This window comes from Grus americana, chromosome 12 (genome assembly GCF_028858705.1).
Source record: "Grus americana isolate bGruAme1 chromosome 12, bGruAme1.mat, whole genome shotgun sequence".
NCBI classification, from domain to species: domain Eukaryota; kingdom Metazoa; phylum Chordata; class Aves; order Gruiformes; family Gruidae; genus Grus; species Grus americana.
Window position 1 is genome coordinate 23,033,988 of NC_072863.1, and position 18,039 is coordinate 23,052,026.

General features: G+C 50.9%; 1 protein-coding gene across 3 annotated transcripts; it reads left to right on the forward strand.

Annotated features, from left to right (window-relative positions):
• Positions 1-284: 284 nt before the first annotated feature.
• On the forward strand, positions 285-17,758 carry TMLHE (trimethyllysine hydroxylase, epsilon). 3 transcript variants are annotated; one of them, XM_054839032.1, is made up of 11 exons: positions 286-447; positions 686-923; positions 2,451-2,578; positions 2,707-2,862; positions 5,619-5,800; positions 7,088-7,264; positions 8,010-8,289; positions 9,390-9,509; positions 12,586-12,822; positions 13,543-13,681; positions 14,783-17,758. In XM_054839032.1, the coding sequence occupies exons 5-11, from the start codon at positions 5,620-5,622 to the stop codon at positions 14,912-14,914; spliced, it is 1,266 nt and encodes a 421-aa protein (XP_054695007.1). In that variant the 5' UTR covers positions 286-447; positions 686-923; positions 2,451-2,578; positions 2,707-2,862; position 5,619; the 3' UTR covers positions 14,915-17,758. The 3 variants fall into 3 exon arrangements, with proteins under 3 accessions (XP_054695006.1, XP_054695007.1, XP_054695008.1); XM_054839031.1 differs by lacking the exons at positions 2,451-2,578; positions 2,707-2,862 and having other exon boundaries at positions 285-447; XM_054839033.1 differs by lacking the exons at positions 286-447; positions 686-923; positions 2,451-2,578 and having other exon boundaries at positions 2,644-2,862.
• The last annotated feature ends 281 nt before the right edge of the window (positions 17,759-18,039 follow it).

Consider the following 18,039-nt stretch of genomic DNA (forward strand, 5'->3'; position numbering starts at 1 on the left):
ATCCGCCCCCTCAGATCTCTATGGTGCGCGCGGCGCTCTATACGACGGCCTCCCGACTCTTTATAATCGGGGGGGGGGCCGCGTTCTGTAGCGTCTCCTGCCGCTGCCCGGTGCGGGCCGTGCCTTGCCCTTCTCCCGCTGAGCGCGGGGCTGCCCCGGCCCCTGCCGCTCCCGCGCGTTCTTCATCCCGTACCGTCTCTATGGGTGCGGGCGCTCTACCCCGCGAGTCGTTCTCTATGGCGGGCGGCGCTCTAGCCCAGCCCTCCCGCCTTCGGTGGTGCGGCTCCGCCCCGGGGCGGCCCGCGGCGCCTTTTGACGCCGCCTGAGGCGGCCCCGGCCCCGCCGCTGCTCCTCGGCCCGGCCCGGCCGCAGCCCCGCGGGTTTGGGGCCCGGTAAAGCCGCTCGGGAGGAGCCGCGGCGGGTCCGAGCTCCGGGGGAGCTGCCGAGGTGGGTCGGGGCCTGAGGCGGGGGCCGGGGCGGGGGATTCCAGCTCCCCGGAGCACCCGGCTCTCGTACCGGGGCTGGGGCCGGGCCGGGCGCTCTCCGGGTCTCGCCCTCCCCTCCCGGAGCCCGCCGTGCTGGGAGCTGGTGATGTGGGGGCTGCCTCGGCTGAGCGCCCCAGGAGCTCAGCGTGCGGTCTGTACCATGGCTTTTTCTCTATTTATTTACTTTTTGCCTTGAAAAGGTCAGCGAGACCCCGACTGAAGAGCCTGTGGTTCCTCCTGAAGTCCGCGCAGCAGTAAATGTGTAAAAGCCTTCGAGCGGCGTTTGCGGCCTGGTGGGTGCGGGGCCCGGGGCAAGGAAGCGGGGAAAAGCCGTGGCCGCCGGTGGAAGCCCTTGGCCGGTTGTTCAGCGTCCCGAGCCCGCCTGAAGCCTCGCTCCATCGCTTCCCCTGCCTCAGCCCCGTGCTCGCACGGTCCCAGGTAACTTTGGCCGACCCGGAGTTGGGATAGGGATTGTCGGATCCCCATTAGCCTGGGAGTGAGAGCCTGCAGCTCATGGGCAGAGCTATTTTCTCTCCTTCTCTGATAAAAAGACAACCCCTCCCTGCCCGGAGAGCTGCCTGGCTCCTCTCTGCCAGGGCAGGACCCAGAGCAGGTGAATAAAGTGATTTAATAAGAGTTTACCACAATAAGTATCCCTGGGGGGTATGTACCACGAGGGCTGGCTGCTTTGCTGGAAAAAAAAGAGTTAGAGCTTGTTTCTGTGAAGCTGTGCGGCCTGAAGAGGCTTTGCTTTGAGATGGATGAAGTAACTGCAAACAGGAGACTGCAGTAAGGTTACGGGAAGGGGGGTCTGGAGTCAGGTGGTTGGCGTTAAAACATGGGGTGAGCAGATAATTACCTTTATTTCTTGGAAAATGAAGTAGCTGTGAACCTGGCGGTGTCTGGGATGTCTTTATTAGCTCCTTAATTTAATTGAGGTCCCTTGTGGGGAAGGGCTGGAAGGGGAATCTGATTCCTGACAGCTGAGATCTAATATAGTTGTCTGCCGCAGCGGAGCAGCCTGCGGGGGGGGGGGGCAGGAGCCTTTCTCAGCAGGGGACAGCCAATCTGCCTTTTGTTTCTTTTGTAATTAATAGGTAAGCTAGGTCAGCTCGGGCTGTTTAAAGGTTTAACTCTGAACAGCCAAGCGCGTGCCTGAGATGCCTGCCAGCCCGGGGGACTTGGTCTGCCACGGCGTCTGTCACCTGGGGGAGCGTACTTCGCTCCTCTGGTTCTGGCACAGCCCTCCAAGGCAGCAGCTCTGTCTCAGCCTTTGCACACTCCTTGGGGTTTTTATCCGTGTTACCTTCGCTCAGGCAGTGGCACTGTGTGGTGTTGGGGTACGTCTTCCAAAGCGGATGGAAATGTCAGGTTAAATGAGCCATGTGTAGCCCAGAGGCCAGCAGGATGTGTGCCCTGTCTGAGATCTGCAGACAGAGTATTTCTCTGGCTGCCTCAAAAAACAATTTATTTTCTCTTTCTCTCTCTCTCTTTCGGAAGGCCTGTTGTGCTGCTGAACTTTCCTATTTCTTATGGATCAGAAACTTTTGCTTTAGCCAGATGCTTCTAGCCATGAAAAACGATGCATGAGTGTAAGCAACTGGATGTTTGGAAATGCTTGATGAAAACCAGATAATTTTTTTTCAGATGCCAAATGAGCTTGAAAAACAGGCTGGACACGTTGTCACGGTGATGAAACAGGTCTGTTCACAGCACCAGCAGTTAGGGCACCAGAGCGGCTTCCCTAGTGCCAGCAGGCCAGCGTCCCTGTGTTCCTGGAAGGTTTTGGCTAAAAGCTGGCTAAAGACCACAGACTTGTGTGGTTTCTCCTTCCGTATACGTTTTCATTGCTGAAACTAATTGGTTACTCATTTTTCTAGCTCAGTGTTTTTCTTTGCTCAAAATGGGAATTGTGGCTTTTTACCAAAAGCCAGTCTCAGTTACTTCAAATGCCTTTTGTGTCAGCAGGGAGATGAACCGTTGAAGGGCCAGGCGGGAAGTCTCCTGGACAGACCAGCCCTTCATGGGGCCCGCTCTTCCTTCCTCCTCCTTTCACAGCATCTCTCCTCTCTTTTTCTCTCAAGAGATTTACGGTAATTCCTCAAATCATGATATATTTGAGTTTTCACATATAATGTCTGCACAGGATTTTGTCTTGCTTGGGCAGACTTGGTAACTGAATGTCTCTCCCTTCTCAAAGGCCACTTGTGTTCACATGCAGGGTAGCCTAGTGTCTTCTTCCTCCTGCCCTTTCTTTTTGAATTTTGAGGGAAATTTTGTCTCGAAATCTCTGAGCTGCTGCATCTCACTGCTGCATCTCACTGCTGCCCAGTGGACTGCATGTGGTCTGGACAACATAAAGATGAGAGGCATAAAGGTGAGATGCTCACATAACTAATTCCAGCCAGGAGAGAGCTGTTAGTTCTGATTAACCAAACACAAAGGCAGAATGTAAATCCTCTCTAATCATACAGACTTTGTTGTTGTTGTTTTCAGCTCCTCTTAGTTTTAGTATCTCTTGGAAAGATTTAATTTATGGCTTCTCTGTGAGCTGTTTGTGGTGTCTGCTTCCAGCCAGAACAGCAGAAAAGCAAGAGGTCTCATTGATTAGATTAAATATCTGGGTCACTTACCATTACCTGTGTTTATTCTCTGGTAAGTTTTGATATTGGAAGAGGACGAGATAAAAGGAAACATGTGCAGAAAGAGATAACTGTGGCAGGAGCCGCCCCAGGCAGAGGCCACCTTCGAAATGGATTTGTAGCTGAGCTTTTCCCATCAGTTTTGTTTGGGTCCTGTGTGAGGAGATACCAGGCGTGTGCAAACAAGCTTACTACTCTTTCCCCTGCCCCGCTCTTGGGTTAGTGGATGTCCTTGATATCCAAAAGCCAAACTGGACAGAGTCTTCCCTCCTGTGTGTCTTTCTCAAAGAATAATCTTAAGCTTTGTGAGTTGTAATGCTTGGGTCAGGAAGTTATAAGTTTTGGAAAGTCAATAAACATCATAGTCAGCTCCTGGTTTACTATAGCTGTAGATTTTCTTCACTTAATTAACTTTGCATATCAAATTTGGCTAATTCTTTTTCCTATACTACATTTTCAAAGCTGGGGGAGTGGAGAGGGGTGTCGGAAAGCATTCTCCCAGAACTTAGCATTGGCATTTCTGCCAAAACTGATATTCTGGCTGCCTGGAGACCACCAAAGGGAAAGTCATTGTTCTTGTGTCTTCAGATGCCTGGTAGCTCTGGCTCAGGCTCTGTAAGTTCTCCAGTGCCCCAAATTTCTCTGTCTGTAGTGAGAATGCTGGAGTCTTTCAGGATGTCGCGGCTCAGTCAGCATCGATGAAGAGTTTCCCGGTGGTGTCTGAAGTGCAAGGTCAGCTGTGCTAGCAGAGATCTCAGTTACTGCAGGTGTCAGGCAGCAAGCAAGGAGCTCCCAGTGCCTCCCCTCCTGCTATGTGGAGCGAAACATCAGCTTCTGGTCTGAAACCAGCCAACTTGCAGGACAGCCTGGTTCCCTGCAGCCTGCCGAGGCCCGAGCATCACATCTTAGCAGCTGCAGAAATCAGAAACTTCTGAGTTAAAATCTTTCTGCGGCACTAAAGCTGTCAGTGACTCGTACACAGGCTGTGGCCAAAACCTTGCAAAACTGTGTTTTATTGTTTTCCTACTTAGCGGGTTGTTGTCTGGGAATACGGCACCTCTGTTGATTTTATTGTTACTACCGAGTTTTGAGATCTCTGCACTGAGTCAGCTATGAAGTGGGGAAGGAGGTTGGACAGCCAAAGTCACAGTCCCTGTACTTTTCAGGTAAGAAAATGAAGGAAAATCAGAAGTCTAGGATAAGAAATGCTTTCCGACTCTGTATCTTATCGAGTGATACTGCGTTTCTATCCACTTCAGACCAAAGTGTTGTTAAAATCGTGCTGGGTTTAGACCTGACCTCTGGAAATTAATAAACACGATGGGACATCTCGACCATGGCTTCATATCTTAAAACTTGCAAGGTTTTTGCTCTTTTTACATTGAAGAGTTGTTACAGATGTCCCTCTGAGAAATCACTTTTTAATCTCTAGCCTAAAATTAACCACAGTTGGTTTCTCTTCCATGCCAGCTGTGTCCTTCAGCATAAGTAGAGATCTTCCTCCTCCTCATTGTTTTGCATACTTCTAGAACTGACTCAGTTACTGGGTTCCTCTAGTCCTTGCTTCTCTTACCAAGGTCACTTCACTTCCCTGATCCCTGTAGCTCTGTCGAGGAATGGTGAACTCAAACTGGGAAAGCTGGAGAGGGGACAAGACCTGCAGCAGATGAGGTTTTGCCGGTATTTTGCATAGGAGCATTGACACAGCTGTGTCTCCTGGAATGGCTTTGCCTGATAAATCCTAGCATCTCATTTGTTTCTTCTCAGGACTGTTTTCTGCTGTGGTTTACAGTGGCCACAAAATAAGCAAGACACCTTTCTCTCTCCTCCTCCTCCTGTTTCCAGTTGATGTGCACAGATTGGATTAGCTTGTTTAAAAATATTCCTTGCCCCCCTAACGGTAAATTCCCTGTTCCTTCCACTACATGCAGTTTTTGAGGGCAGCAAGTTTTCACGTGCAACTTCACAGTCTTCCTCTGAGGTGTTAGTGATGTCTGCAAAAGTATCTGCTGCAGCTGGCCTAAACGAGGGCAAAGCACCCGATTCGGTGGAGATTGCTGCGTCATCTGCGTGTTGTTAACAGTAAGCGTGGATTGTAGGCGCTGGAAAAAGCTTGGCAGTGTGCCTGATTGCGTTGTCACTGGGAGAATGAAAAAGTGACGCTGGTACTCGGACTTGGCAGTGAAGGTGTTTTATATGAGACTCCAAACTCTGTGTTTAGTTATTTTTCACGTCCAAGTGGTGCCTAGGAGGTAGGTGACTCTCTCCTCTGGCCAGGCTGCCAGTCATCGTGCCCATTTCTTTTCTTCCTCCCCAGTGGACTAGTTCTCACTCGCCTCTTTAGTCAGTTAAATTACAGTTGTGGGGATGATACCACCTTTCCCAGAAGTGCTTACGGTGCCTGGCATAGGAGCGCAGAGATCAAACCTGGGATGTGAAGCAGCGGCACAGCCCAGTCACCTTGTTCTTTCTCTCTCTCCTGGCTGCTCAGGATGTGGTGCAGGAGGCTGGCGTGTCTGTTCAAGGTGCCTTGCCGGCTGAGTGGAAGCACGAGACATCGCTCGCCGTGGCTGCCCCGTGGCAGAAGGACCATCCTCCCTCCTGCGGCTCGCTGGCATCACACAGCCCCGGAGTCCCTCAAGTGTGCCTGGCAGTTGCATGGTGATCATCTAGGTAGGTGTGTTGGGGGTGTGTGTACCTGCTGCTGAGTCTGTCTGGGGAGAGGAGTGAGGTTTTCCCAACCTTATTCCCTGGGAGTGTATTTTTTATTTTCTTCTGAAACGGCCTGCCTTAGAGGGATGCACGCTGGAGTTCATGTTTCATGTTCCCTTTGGGAATTCCCAAAGGCAGGACAGAGCAGGTTTGTCTGCTGGTCCACTTTTATTATAAACGAGGCAATGGTAAATTGGAAATGGAATTGAGGGATTCCTGAACAATAACCGCATTGCCCTGCCAGGCACTTACTTTCCATGTAACGCTCGGGGCTCTGGCAGGCGGGGTGGCTGGCTGGTGTGTGCCCAGCTCTCTTGTCCCCACTTGTGCAGGTTTTCCCTAAAACACTGATGTATGGACCACAGTCGTTAGAGCGGGTTTGCCTGCAGCCTGTCTGCATGGCTGCATGACCTGAGCAGCAGGAGCTGGGGGGCATAAAAGCCTTTTTGATGGAAATAGTACCTTGCTGTGAGACTGCTTAAGGAAAAAGCAGGGAGAGCGTGTCTTAATGTGAAGTAACGCAGCAAGCCAGTTATAAATGCTGCCTGATGCTGCTTTCTGTCCTTCTGTGTCTGGAGGTGACTTGGTACCTGAGGCACATGTTGCCCCGTGGCCTGTTTGGTTTGGTTGTGTGTCTGTCTGCCTGGGGCTAGTTAGATGTTGGTACTGAGTCACTCGTAAGCAAAAGGGAGTTGCTCGGTACTTTATCCAATGCAGTAGCCCCAAGAAAGGACGTTGTTGTTGTCCTGCTGCAAAGTGGCCTTGGATACCTGGATTTCAAAGCTGAGCAGGACTAGAGCAGGAAGGACTCTCCTGTTGCCCCTGCTGGCTCTGACCCCCTTCTGAAGGGCTTTGAGTATTGCTTAGCTGTCTCTCTTATTTGACTCTTAATCTGCATTCCTGTGCTGGGCTCTACAACTATGTACAGCAGCTGCTGTACAGCTCCGAATTTACTACTTGTTGGAGAGATGATAGATGTAAGTATGTGACCAGCATGTCTGTTAGCCATGCTTCTTCGTGTTGCAGGATGAGATTGCCTGTAGATTGGTAAGAAGGGAGACCACGGCGAGCACACTGACCGCCTGGCCTTCTGTGAAGGTCTTCTGCCTGGTCTTCATCCTGTGACAAGCTAGCTTAATCTGTGTAAAGAGCTGCTAAGGCTAACGGCCTCTGCACCCTCTCTAAGTGGGATCAGAACTTGTGCGCTCCAGGCACCAATGCATCTTTTGAGCCTGTCCCTCTTTGCAGAGCTCAGGTATGCGAACACGCTGATGCGCTTCGATTTTGTCTGGCTGCGAGACCACTGCCGCTCGGCTTCCTGCTACAACGCCAAGACCAACCAGCGCAGCTTGGACACGGCCAGCGTGGACCTGGGAATCAAACCCAAGGCTGTCCGAGTGGATGAGACCACGCTCTTCCTCACGTGTAAGTAGCCAAGTGACTGTACCCTGCGTGTTTTGCAGACCGACAGCCCTGTTTGGAGGGAGCCTCGTTGATGGATCCCACCCTTAGGCTTGCTGGGAGAGGTCAGCCTTATCTCTAAATCAGTAGCTGTTTTGGGAAGAGATTTAGCTGTAAGCAAACTTTAAAATCTGTTCTTCTGAGCAGCACTGTTACTGTAAACATGCCTCAGTCTTAAATTTGTGTTTGTCTTTCCTCCCCTTCCCCCCCAGCTCTTTTTGGGTAGAGATGTGTGTATCTGCAGTGTCTGGGTATTTTACTGGTTGGTTTGAACACTGCAGCGCTGCGGGTAGTGAACAGGTTGGTCAAGAAATGGTTGGTTTTCCTTACCCTGTCCTATTTGAGCTGGTCTCCCTGATCAGAATTCACATTTTCTGTCCTTTCTCCTCAGCTTCCCAGCTGCTTTCTTCCTTTTGTTGTAGCTCACCTTTATTTATGGGCTTGTCTTCAGTGCTTTACTTCTCCTTGGAGTCCTGTCAATAGAAAACAAAGCCACTCAAGTTGAAGCACTGAGCTCTGGAGTCATTGCAGCAAGGACAATGCTTCTTAGGACTTGTGGCCTTAACCAGATAATATTTTGGGTGGCATCAGGGTGCAGCCAGACACGATTAAAAGGGTGAGGACTGTCCTAGACTGATGATTGCACTGACCATGATCTGGGGCTGTTCAGTGCGATTGTGGTGACTGTGTCCCTTCTCCCTTGTCAAAGGGCCGGACGGGCACGTGACGCGGTATGGGCTGGAGTGGCTGGTGAAGAACAGCTACGAGGGGCAGAAGCAGCAGGTCATGCACCCGCGGATTCTCTGGAACGCAGAAATTTACCGCCAAGCCCAGGTCCCATCTGTCGACTGCCAGAGTTTCCTGAAGACGGATGAGGGGCTGAAGGAGTTCCTGCAAAACTTCTTGTTATATGGGATTGCTTTCGTAGAGAATGTCACTCCCACCAAAGAGGACACAGAAATCTTAGCGGAAAGGATCAGCTTAATCAGGTAAGTAGGGCTGCCCTGGGAAGGGTAGACTGTTGTTTTCCTTTTGTTTGGAAAGGTGCTGCCCTCTTACCCCTGTATATTGTGCGCTGTGGCCTGGTTTGCAAACAAAAGGTCTGGGTCTTCTACAGTCTCTGGCCAGCCCACTTGAGCTGAGATGGAGTATGGCCCTGTGGGATCTGCCCTCTTCGTAGGGGAGAGCCTGGAGCCGCTAGGTTATGGAGCTGCCTTGGGAGTGTGTGATGACTTTAGTGACAGCAGGACTGCACCAGAGGAGTGACTGAAGGATGTAGCCTGTCTGGGAAGACTTGAGCTTTGCAAGGAGAGACATTTCCTGTTATGACTTGAAAGGTTAGGAGGGCAGCCCTGGCCCTGGGAGCCAGGGAGATCAAAAACAATTTGTAGCTCTTGCTAAATGAAAATATTGAGAAATGTTTCTTCTGTGTTTGTATAAAACACACCAACAGCATGGCAAGACGGGGTTTGAGTTTCAAGTTTTATCCAAGCTGCAGAAACAGTTTAACTTGCCTTGGGCCATTGGAAGAGGAGGGATTTCTTTTAATGAATAGTGACCCTAAATAGAAATGAGGGCCTCCAAGGAATAACCAGCCAAGTTCTTTTTCCCCTCACCCTGTAGCCCCTGAGCACTGTTTGTCTTTACCTTCTGTCTGTCCCCTTCTGTGTGTGTTGTAGGGGGGAGGTGGGAAAATGCAGGATCCTAAGAGCAAGAAATGGGATTATTAGGCAGCCCTGTGGCGGGTACAAGCAAGGGCTAACTGCGCTCTGGCAATCCTCAAGTCAGTCAGTGGCTTCCTTGATTTGGCTGGGACTGATGTTTGGTGTGGAAAGAAGATCCGTGTTTGTGGAGGGGAAGCAGACTCATGGCCATCAGCCACCTCGAGGAGGAAAGGGACAGACATTGAATACTAGAGGAAGCATTGGAAGCACCATCTCCTGACAGCGTGAATTTTGTTAAGTCATTCTGCTTTAATTTACTCTGTACATAGGATGAAGGGGAGTAGCTTCAAATGCAGGAGAGGGTCAGCTTTACCACCACCCTGATCCCCGCAGCACTTTGTGATAACCGCCTGCCTCTTTTGCAGGGAGACCATTTACGGTAGGATGTGGTACTTTACCTCCGACTTCTCTCGGGGAGACACTGCCTACACCAAGCTGGCTCTGGATCGTCACACCGACACGACCTACTTCCAGGAGCCCTGCGGGTACGTGATCTTGCTGGTTCACAGACACAGTGCAGAAGGCAGGAGCGATTCGCAGTGGTGCTGTTTCTAGCGACGTGGGCTTCGCTGTCTCCCATGCTGCTGATGGGATGTACTTCTGCCAGTCGCACAGCAGTCCTGGGTCCTCTCTGATCCCTGTGGAGCGGGGTAGTCTGTAGGTCATCTTTTTCCTATGTTTGAAACTTCTAGGTCTTCCAGAATGCAGGCGATGAAGGACTTGGCTGTTAGATAGCTGGCTTGGTATCCCTGTGGTTCAAGTAGCCTTTGTAGCCACAAAGGTGGCTCAGCGCTGTAGTCCATTTCTGTGCTACCCCGAAGCTCCTCTGACAGTTTGTTCTGAAATCACCCTCCTCAGGCTCTGAAGTGACTGACACAGCATTCAGCCCCACGGACAGGAGCAGTTCATTTGTCTTTTGGGTACCTCTGGCAAGGCTCAGCTCCTCCTGCAGCAAGTGCCCCGTATCAGCTGTTGTCCAAAGGTGCTGCAAAAGGTTGCTTTGACTTAATCCTGCTGACCTGGGGCAAACCCTCCTCACCCACATCAGCACCGTCGGTTTTGCTGGCTGAGCTGGGTTAGCGGTAGCCTGTGGGGAAGGAGGGAGAGCAGCTCACCTTGGCACAGCCTGCAGCAGCAGTCTCTGCCCTCCTGAGCTGCGAGCAGCAGCGATGTACGTGCCGTGCTCACGTATGCTTTGTGCAGTCGCTCTGCTTCAGACAGGTTGGGGTTTGTGTTTTGGCAGTGGTGCAGCCCTGTAGGTATGCAGAAACCGGGCTTCCCCAGCCCTTCGAAGTTCACCCGTGTCTGTGCTTTCAAAAGCAGTTTGTAGCTACAGCACTGTTCCTCAAATGCTAGTTTGCAAACTGCTTTTCTGATACAGCCTCTGGGCTGCGAGTTTTACACACAGCTGGAGAAAGAAAGGCAGCAGCCCTGATCGTGGTTCACAGTGAAGTGCAAGAGACTTAGGCTTTATTTCTAGCTTAATTTTTTTTGTCTGCTTTCATTTCAATCAAGAGGGGAATCATGGGGAAATGGCCTGGGGGAGAGCTCATGGAAGTACTGTGATCTGCTATGGAACTGGGGCTACAAAGAGAAGTCATCCAGTCCACGCCTCCTGCCCTAGGGCAGGATTAGCTCTTCCCAAGTGAGGCAGTTAACTTGCTAAACATCTTAATGGCAAAGGGCTGTGGTGCAGAGCTGTAAAAGCAGGGGAGGACGACGAAGGGGCGAGACCTGCTGGCTGCATGTGGGTTGGGGAGCAGCCCTTCAGACCAGTAGCGTTCATTCTGAAGCAGCTCGGTGTTGGGAGCAAGGTGAGTGGGTTTTAGTGTGCTCTGCGGAGCTGGAACTGTATGCACAAAGGTACTGCCACACGCCTCAAGCCAGATCTAGGTGGATTCCCTGTTTTCAGTGAACTGACTGCAGAACCCGTGTGCTTTCCTGACCTGCACAGGGTTACATGCTTGGCTGACTTGTTTTAGGAGCCTGCAAAATCTTCCCCAAAATCAAATTAAAAAAGTAATCAGTAATCAGAACTTCAGCTTACAAAAGAGCTTTGATTGAACTGCTTGGTGCCAGAACCATAGAGCTCATTACCTACTTTTATACCTTTCTTTTCCACTTGGAAGGGTTCCCTTCAGGTAGGTGTAGTCTCATCTGCAGTCAGCTGAAGTATATCAAGCAATGACAGCATGGGCTAAATTGGTAGGGCTAACCATTAATGCTTGCAATTCTGCAAAACCATAGTTGTGCAGGAAGAACATGAATTTCTGGCTTTCCTGAGCCCCCACCTCTGCCAGACATCCCTTCTTCTCAACCTGTTTTAGACTTGCTTCCGAAACACTTGAAACAATCTTTGACCTGCTTCTAAATGAAATGAGGGGTTTTTCAAGAAAGATGTGTTCATTTGAATGTCTGCTTTCCCCCACTGCTTTGGCTGAAATTGGCCAAATCTGAAGTTACGTTACTGCAAAGGATAGAGGATAGAAACTCCCCAAGCTATGGGAAAGACTGCAGTGTTCTCTCACCGGCCGGGTACCAAAGAGCCTGCCCTCAGAAGAGGCTTCCTCGGCACCCTGAGCTCCAGGAGGAGATTGTTACCTTCGAGGCACAGAGTGTCCTTTGCTCCCATGCCTGTGGGCTGACTTTGTAATATTATCCTGAAACTGTTGTGGGGATAAGAGTGGTGAGGGTGGAGCTGAGAGGTCCTGCCACCATCCACCATCGCTTGCTGTGGGACTGGGTTAAGAGAGATTAGAGGGTAAAGGCTTTCCCAGAAGCTCACAATTAATCTTCTGACAAGTGAAGTTGGTACAGTGCAAAAATTGGGAGTAGGCAGCTCCTGGGTATTTGTTCCTAATGGCACAATGCCTGCCTTGCTTGGATGAAGGGAAAGAGAAGCTTCAGAGAAGTAATAGGACAAAAGCTGGGTTGGATGGTTTCCCACTAGGGAGGGGATGTCCCTGGAGGCAGACTCCTTGCTTGGGGACTCCTCTGCTCCAGGCTTTCCAAAGGGTCTTTAACGTGCGGCCATGGAGGGTCTCCTGACCGCCTGGGGAGACATGATGTACCGCCTCTGAGCGAGAGTCACCCTGGGCTCCCCTCCTAGTTCCTGGAGAGCTCAGCAGTACAACCAGCATTTCTTTAACTGTCCTCTTGTTCCAAGATGTTCTAGGGAAGTTAGTTTTGTGCTCTTGAAGCTCTGCATCCTACTGCCTGGGTAGACTTTGCGTGATGTGAGCCTGATCTTACACCTCTTGAAGTCTCCCAGACTCACAGCACTTGATGTGGGAGACGGTGTATGCAGCTAGCACTGTTCTTGGAAAGTGAAATGTGTGAGGATGGGACTGAAGAAACAGCGAGTACAGGCGTTTCTTGCTGGTCTGTCTCCATTCCCTGGCAGGTCTTAGAGAAATAAAGTGTATTGCAAGTACGTCTGTCGCAACCATCAGAGAAAGGTTATGCATCCATCTGTGTCTGTCTGGGTCCGTGGGGAGCACCTTCTCCCCACAGGACAGGCAGCCAAGGTCTTTCATGCTCTGGATTCTCTCGCCCATGCAGCATCCAGGTGTTTCACTGCCTGAAGCACGAGGGCACGGGCGGGCGGACGCTGCTGGTGGACGGTTTCTACGCGGCAGAGCAGGTTCTCCGGCAAGCCCCCGATCAATTTGAGCTGCTCAGCAAGGTGCCACTGAAGCATGAGTATGTTGAGAACGTGGGAGACTGTCACAACCACATGATCGGAGTTGGGCCGGTTCTCAATGTCTATCCCTGGAACAACGAGCTTTATCTGATCAGGTAATATCAACGTGAGGCCTCTTGCTTATGGGGAGGAGGGGGGATTGTGGCTGATGGTAGTGGTTTTCCAGAAGATATCGTAAACTAAAAACCAATGTATGTTTATGGGGCAGGGGTGAAACCACAGAAACATACTACGTTTCCTCCTGGGCTGTGCATTGCTGCTTCAAAGGAAGTGTCAGAACCACCGATAGAAAGATGGGTGTCAGTGCTGAGCTTTGATTTGTCACTCCTGTCATCCTTCCTTCAGCTGCCTGCCCTCATCTCGCCTCATTTCAGAGGCAGTACAATTCGGCCGTTCTTTGAAAAAGCCTCTGGAAACTAGCCTGGCGCACAGGGAATGGGGAGAGCAGAGACCGGTCCCCTTCAGAGGAGATTCGGGCTGCTTTCTGAAACTCTGGCTTGGCTTAGTGCAGGAGGCTGTCCAGCGCTGCTCCGCACTCTTATTCTCAACAGCCCTCAGTCTTGCCTCTCGCTGTGGCGTATCCTTCCATGGAAAAACAGCGAGAGCAGTTTTACACTTGCCAGTAAACTCCTCCTTGCTCCCAGTGTTGCGTATTCTCCTGAAAGTCCCTCACTTGCAGCGTAACCTCCCTAGTCATCTGCGTAGCCTCCCTTAAATACTGACTGATCTTATGAGCTCCTGAGGTTCCCGTTGGAAATACCTGGCTGTGCTCCTGGAGCCACGTGGGCGGTCTCTTATCTCCTCTTTACTTCTAGGTACAATAACTACGATCGTGCTGTCATCAACACTGTGCCTTACGATGTCGTGCACCGCTGGTACGCTGCTCACCGCACACTCACCACAGAGCTCAGGAGACCGGAAAACGAACTGTGGGTCAAACTGAAGCCGGGCAAGGTAGGACATGGAGCTGGGAGGCTCCTGTGTGTTTGGTAGAGGGAGGGTGGCAGGGCGCTCCTTCGGACGCACAGGCTTGTTAGGACTGAGGTGAATGCTTCAGGCAAGCTCTGTATGCTGCAGTTTTCCTCTTTACAGCTGGTTTAAGGTGCCCTGTGTTGCACTACTGGCATCTGGGGGGTGTGTTCCTACTGTCCTAAAAGACTAGGGGCTTCCAGATAAGGCAGAAACGTTTAATTCAACCCCTGCCTCAGAGGATGTTTGTCCCAAGTGGGGGAGAAGAGGAATATCTTTCCATCTTTGCAGTCACTGAGATGAGGACCCTCAGAAGGAGAGAGGCTGGGAGCACTTAATGTTCAGCCTCTAACTTCTTCTAGAAGAAAATATAAAGGTGTGGGAAGCCAAATTTACTTCTGAGGTTATATTTGAACCCTTACATTGCTAGTGGATCACAAGAGACCTGGGCTATCCTCGCTGTCCCAGAAGTGGCTAGTACACCTTGGTACCGACAGGAAAAAGCTCTGCCCTGTGTCTGGAAGGTCGATGCTGGGTGCAGCTTTGGAGGAGCTTAAAGAGCCAGAGCCACGGTTGTAGACTTGAAGGTGTTACAGTGCATGGCTGCTTCAGCTGTGCCTGCTTGAAGGGATTCTAGTCCTGTAAAGTCTAGATTCAGCCTGAGCCCAGGGCCCCAAAAATTAAGCAGCCCAGCAGGGAAGATGATCATATCAGAGCCCCTACAGCGCTCTGTTCCCAAGGACGCCTGGGGGAAGTGGCACGCAGAGGCTGAAGATGGCCGGTTTCTGGTACTGGTGAACTATTGCACAACCTCTCCAACAGAAAAGCCAAGAAACAGCCCAGGATGTATTTCTGGGCTTTGCTGGCTGTCATGTTTTAACTTGTGTTAGAAGCAGAACAAAACGCTGGCTTCAGGTAACCCAGCTGTGCCAATCACATGAAACATCTGGCTGTAGTCCGATGTGGTGAGCGGGACAGGTCATGCCCGCTGCGGCAAACCCTTACTTGCCCTTCCAGTCCCAGGGACCTCCAGCCCTGGCCACGGTGGTTTCCCTTCTTCTGACGGCCCTTTCTCTTCGCCTGCAGGCACTGTTCATAGATAACTGGCGCGTCCTGCACGGACGGGAAGCGTTCACAGGGTACCGTCAGCTCTGTGGCTGCTACCTGACGAGAGATGATGTGCTGAACACCGCGCGCTTACTGGGACTCCAAGCGTAGCCCAGACCACCCTCCATGGAGAGGCAGTCAGACCTCCAGCACCGCCATGCGGGTGCGTCACCGCGACCGAGATGTTGCACATACCTCAGACACCTCCACCCTCTCCAAGCAGTTCTCGGTGCCCGCTCAGGAGAGGGAAAGCCAAAGGTTATGGGAGCTTTATGGGACCCAATTCTGCCTCTGAGCATGGTCGGCTCTTGCTGTCTGTGTGCCCAGCCTGGTCTTTCCAGTCAGTCTGTCCTCCTCAGCTCTGCTGACGCCACGGGAAGTGCTCCCAGCACCTATTGATGTGTAGTGCTCCGATCAAGTGCCTTCAGGATTTGAAATATTTGCAGTTTTCCCTGTTGTTCAGCCTCTTTGTCAGCTGGCAGTCTTCGTTTGTTGGGGTTTTTTGGCAGAGCAGAATGGAAATCTTTGGGGTCTTGTCTCACCCCAGGCTGGACTTTACCCCTTGTAGAGAAAGCAAAAACCTACTGTCCCTGTTTGATGAAAACTCCACTACTCAAGCTGAGGGCTGTTGGCACGTTTCAGGGACTTCTTTCTTCTTAAACCCACTGCCTACCCCTGTAACAGGCACTGGTACAAGCCATGCTGCCTGAGAGGTGGCCGGGAAAGAGAACCTGGTATAGTTAGGGTATTTCTGGAAAAGTTTAGGCTAGAAGGAAAGGGGGAAGTAGCAAGATCTGCGTGTTGGGAAGGAGAGATGACTGGGTTAGATGAGAGATGTATTTCTTGCATTTCCTTGCCTTCCAATAATGTAATGCTTCTGTTCTTTCTGCCTCTTGCGCTGTGCTTGTATCAAGGGCGACGGCTCAGCAGCTACAATATTTGCTGGCAAATTTCCCGCTGTGCCTGCTCCTTCATCTTTTCTGAAGAAGGAATTTGCATTCGTTTGTCACCACACGGGCTGCTGGATGAGGCTGACCGTTTGTTCAGGGTTTTTCCCAGATTCCCCCGCATACGGAGGCAGCGAACACAGGGGTGCCTCTCAGCTCCTGCTACCTGGGAGGATAAACTGGAGTCTGGCACACTGAGGGCGCAGTGTAAGGAACAAAAGCAAATCCAATCATTATTAGAAACATTGGCATTTTAGAACCAGAAGGGGATTTTAGGATTGGTTTATCTTTCATTCTCTTGTATCTTTGGGGGTGTCCAGTCGGAGGAGCGAACCTTAAAACAGGGCTGGTCCCTTTTAGTCCTGGCTTTCCTGTGCGAGCAAGATGCTTTCGTACCCAAGGTACAAGTGCAACACAGATGCATATGTGCTAAACTTGCTGCCCTCATTTAATCTAAATACTGACTATACAGATCCTAGTGTTGAGACACTCTTGAAAGCTTCTCCTCATGCGGACTGAGCTGCCTTGATGCTGTCTCTCACAGTATTTCCCACCGCTCCAGTCCTCAGGGGTTGAGAGGGGTTTCCGAGTGAAGGCTTGGCAGGAAGCTGTTGATCAGAGGATACGCGAGGAAGTGAAACGTGAGCAACGGTGGCAGGCAACACAAGCTTGAAGTAGCTGGCGTCTGTCAGGTACGTCTCCCAGGCCTGTGAACGGCAGCCGCAGACACAGGCAGGAACTTGAATTTTCCTCTAGGCTGAGCCAGTGAATTCCTTGAGCAGCCTGCAGCGCGTGTTCTGTTACTTTATCAGGCTTTTTGTTTATAGATTTTCCTTAGGTGCCAATTGCACCAGCACAACTTAGATGTGAAGTTTTACAAATCTACGTTAATCGTGTTGAAGTAGCAAAGCACAGGAGTTAACGTCCGCTGTCGCTCACGCACCTCAGTGCTCCGGGGCTGGTTTCACCCTGGGCTCCAGGCGAAGCCGTGGCCTGGAGCATGGGGGAAGAGGAGACGTGGTCACAAAAAACAATCTCTGTGTTAGTCGACAAAGGAGCCTGATCAGTATTTGAAACCCATGAGCGCTGGAGCCCTTTTTCATATTATTTGAGGGTATCAAGGGTTCCTGAGCTCTTTTTGCCCCCCTATGCCCCTAGGCTACGAGGGAAAGTTCTTGGGTAATGTGGAAACCTTCCCTTGGTCAATGAGATTGACTTTACCTTCCCCTGCTCGGGGGACCTCAGTCTATCAGCTGCAAGCTGAAAATCTGCCGCTACCCTGAGCTGGAGTGTGCAGGACTACGGCTGAGCCCAAGGGAGAACTGACCAAAGTGTATCGATAACATTGTCATGACAGAGGTGCCTTTTTGACACAGAACATGGTGACCGTGGCTCTGCCTCGGCAGCTGCTGCCCGGGGCTGTGGTCTGCAGACGCTAAGCTCTTCTTCTGAGCCAGCTCCAAGCCAACACACTCCTCAAGGCGACTGTGTAATCTGTTTTGGGGAGAATTCTTCACAGTGAATGTAGAAGCAGCACACTTCCTCATAGGTGTTACTCAAACTAAATATTCAATAAAACGGGGAACGGAGAGAGCTTTGTTTAGATGTTGTGTTTCACCTCTCCCCACTTCCCAAGAGGGCTAAATTCTTCCTAAGCAGCTTGTGAGCATCAAACCTTTAGTTGAAGGAACAGGACTTCTTGGCGTTGTTTGTGCCGTGTTACGGAGCGGGTTCTGTTTGCTGTAATGATACCGGAGCAGTTTCTGTAATCGAGCTTTTTCACTTCTTTCAGCCAATAAATGATGAACTGCTTCTTTCTCCTTCCCACTCCCGTAGTGATCCAATGTGTGTGTTTAAGACATTTTCCAAAAGGAAGAAATCAAGTCTTCACATAAATGATTTATAAAGTGGTCAGCTTGGCAAAATGTGTATTTCAAGCAATGATGAACTTGAAAATAAGTTTTTATGAACCTCAAAGGTGGAATAAACATGAGGAGCAGTAAATCAATGCATGGCCCTTGACTTCTCATTGTTCATTCTTCCACTGGCCACACGATGGCAGAAGATGCAAGAAATTAAGATTGAAAAGTCGAGGAGTCCCATCCCTTTGTGGTTTAGGGCTGGCAGTGGTGCTGGTTCTCTTTCTTTGCTGTCCGTTTCTTTTGAGAACCCCCCGACCTGCCGTTCCTGGTGACGAAGGGCTGCGAGAGCCGCAGGATGGGTGACTGTCGCGCCAAGGAAGGGTGGCGAGGGGAATGGGGTGATGGGGGACGGGGACACACGGAAGCT

Excerpts from the sequence above, each read along its gene's own strand:
- TMLHE (XM_054839031.1), top strand. The coding sequence starts at position 5,620 with ATGTGGTGCAGGAGGCTGGCGTGTCTGTTCAAGGTGCCTTGCCGGCTG. Across the intron at positions 5,801-7,087 it reads GTTGCATGGTGATCATCTAG|AGCTCAGGTATGCGAACACG; the intron begins GTAGGTGTGTTG and ends CCCTCTTTGCAG. Across the intron at positions 9,510-12,585 it reads TACTTCCAGGAGCCCTGCGG|CATCCAGGTGTTTCACTGCC; the intron begins GTACGTGATCTT and ends TCGCCCATGCAG.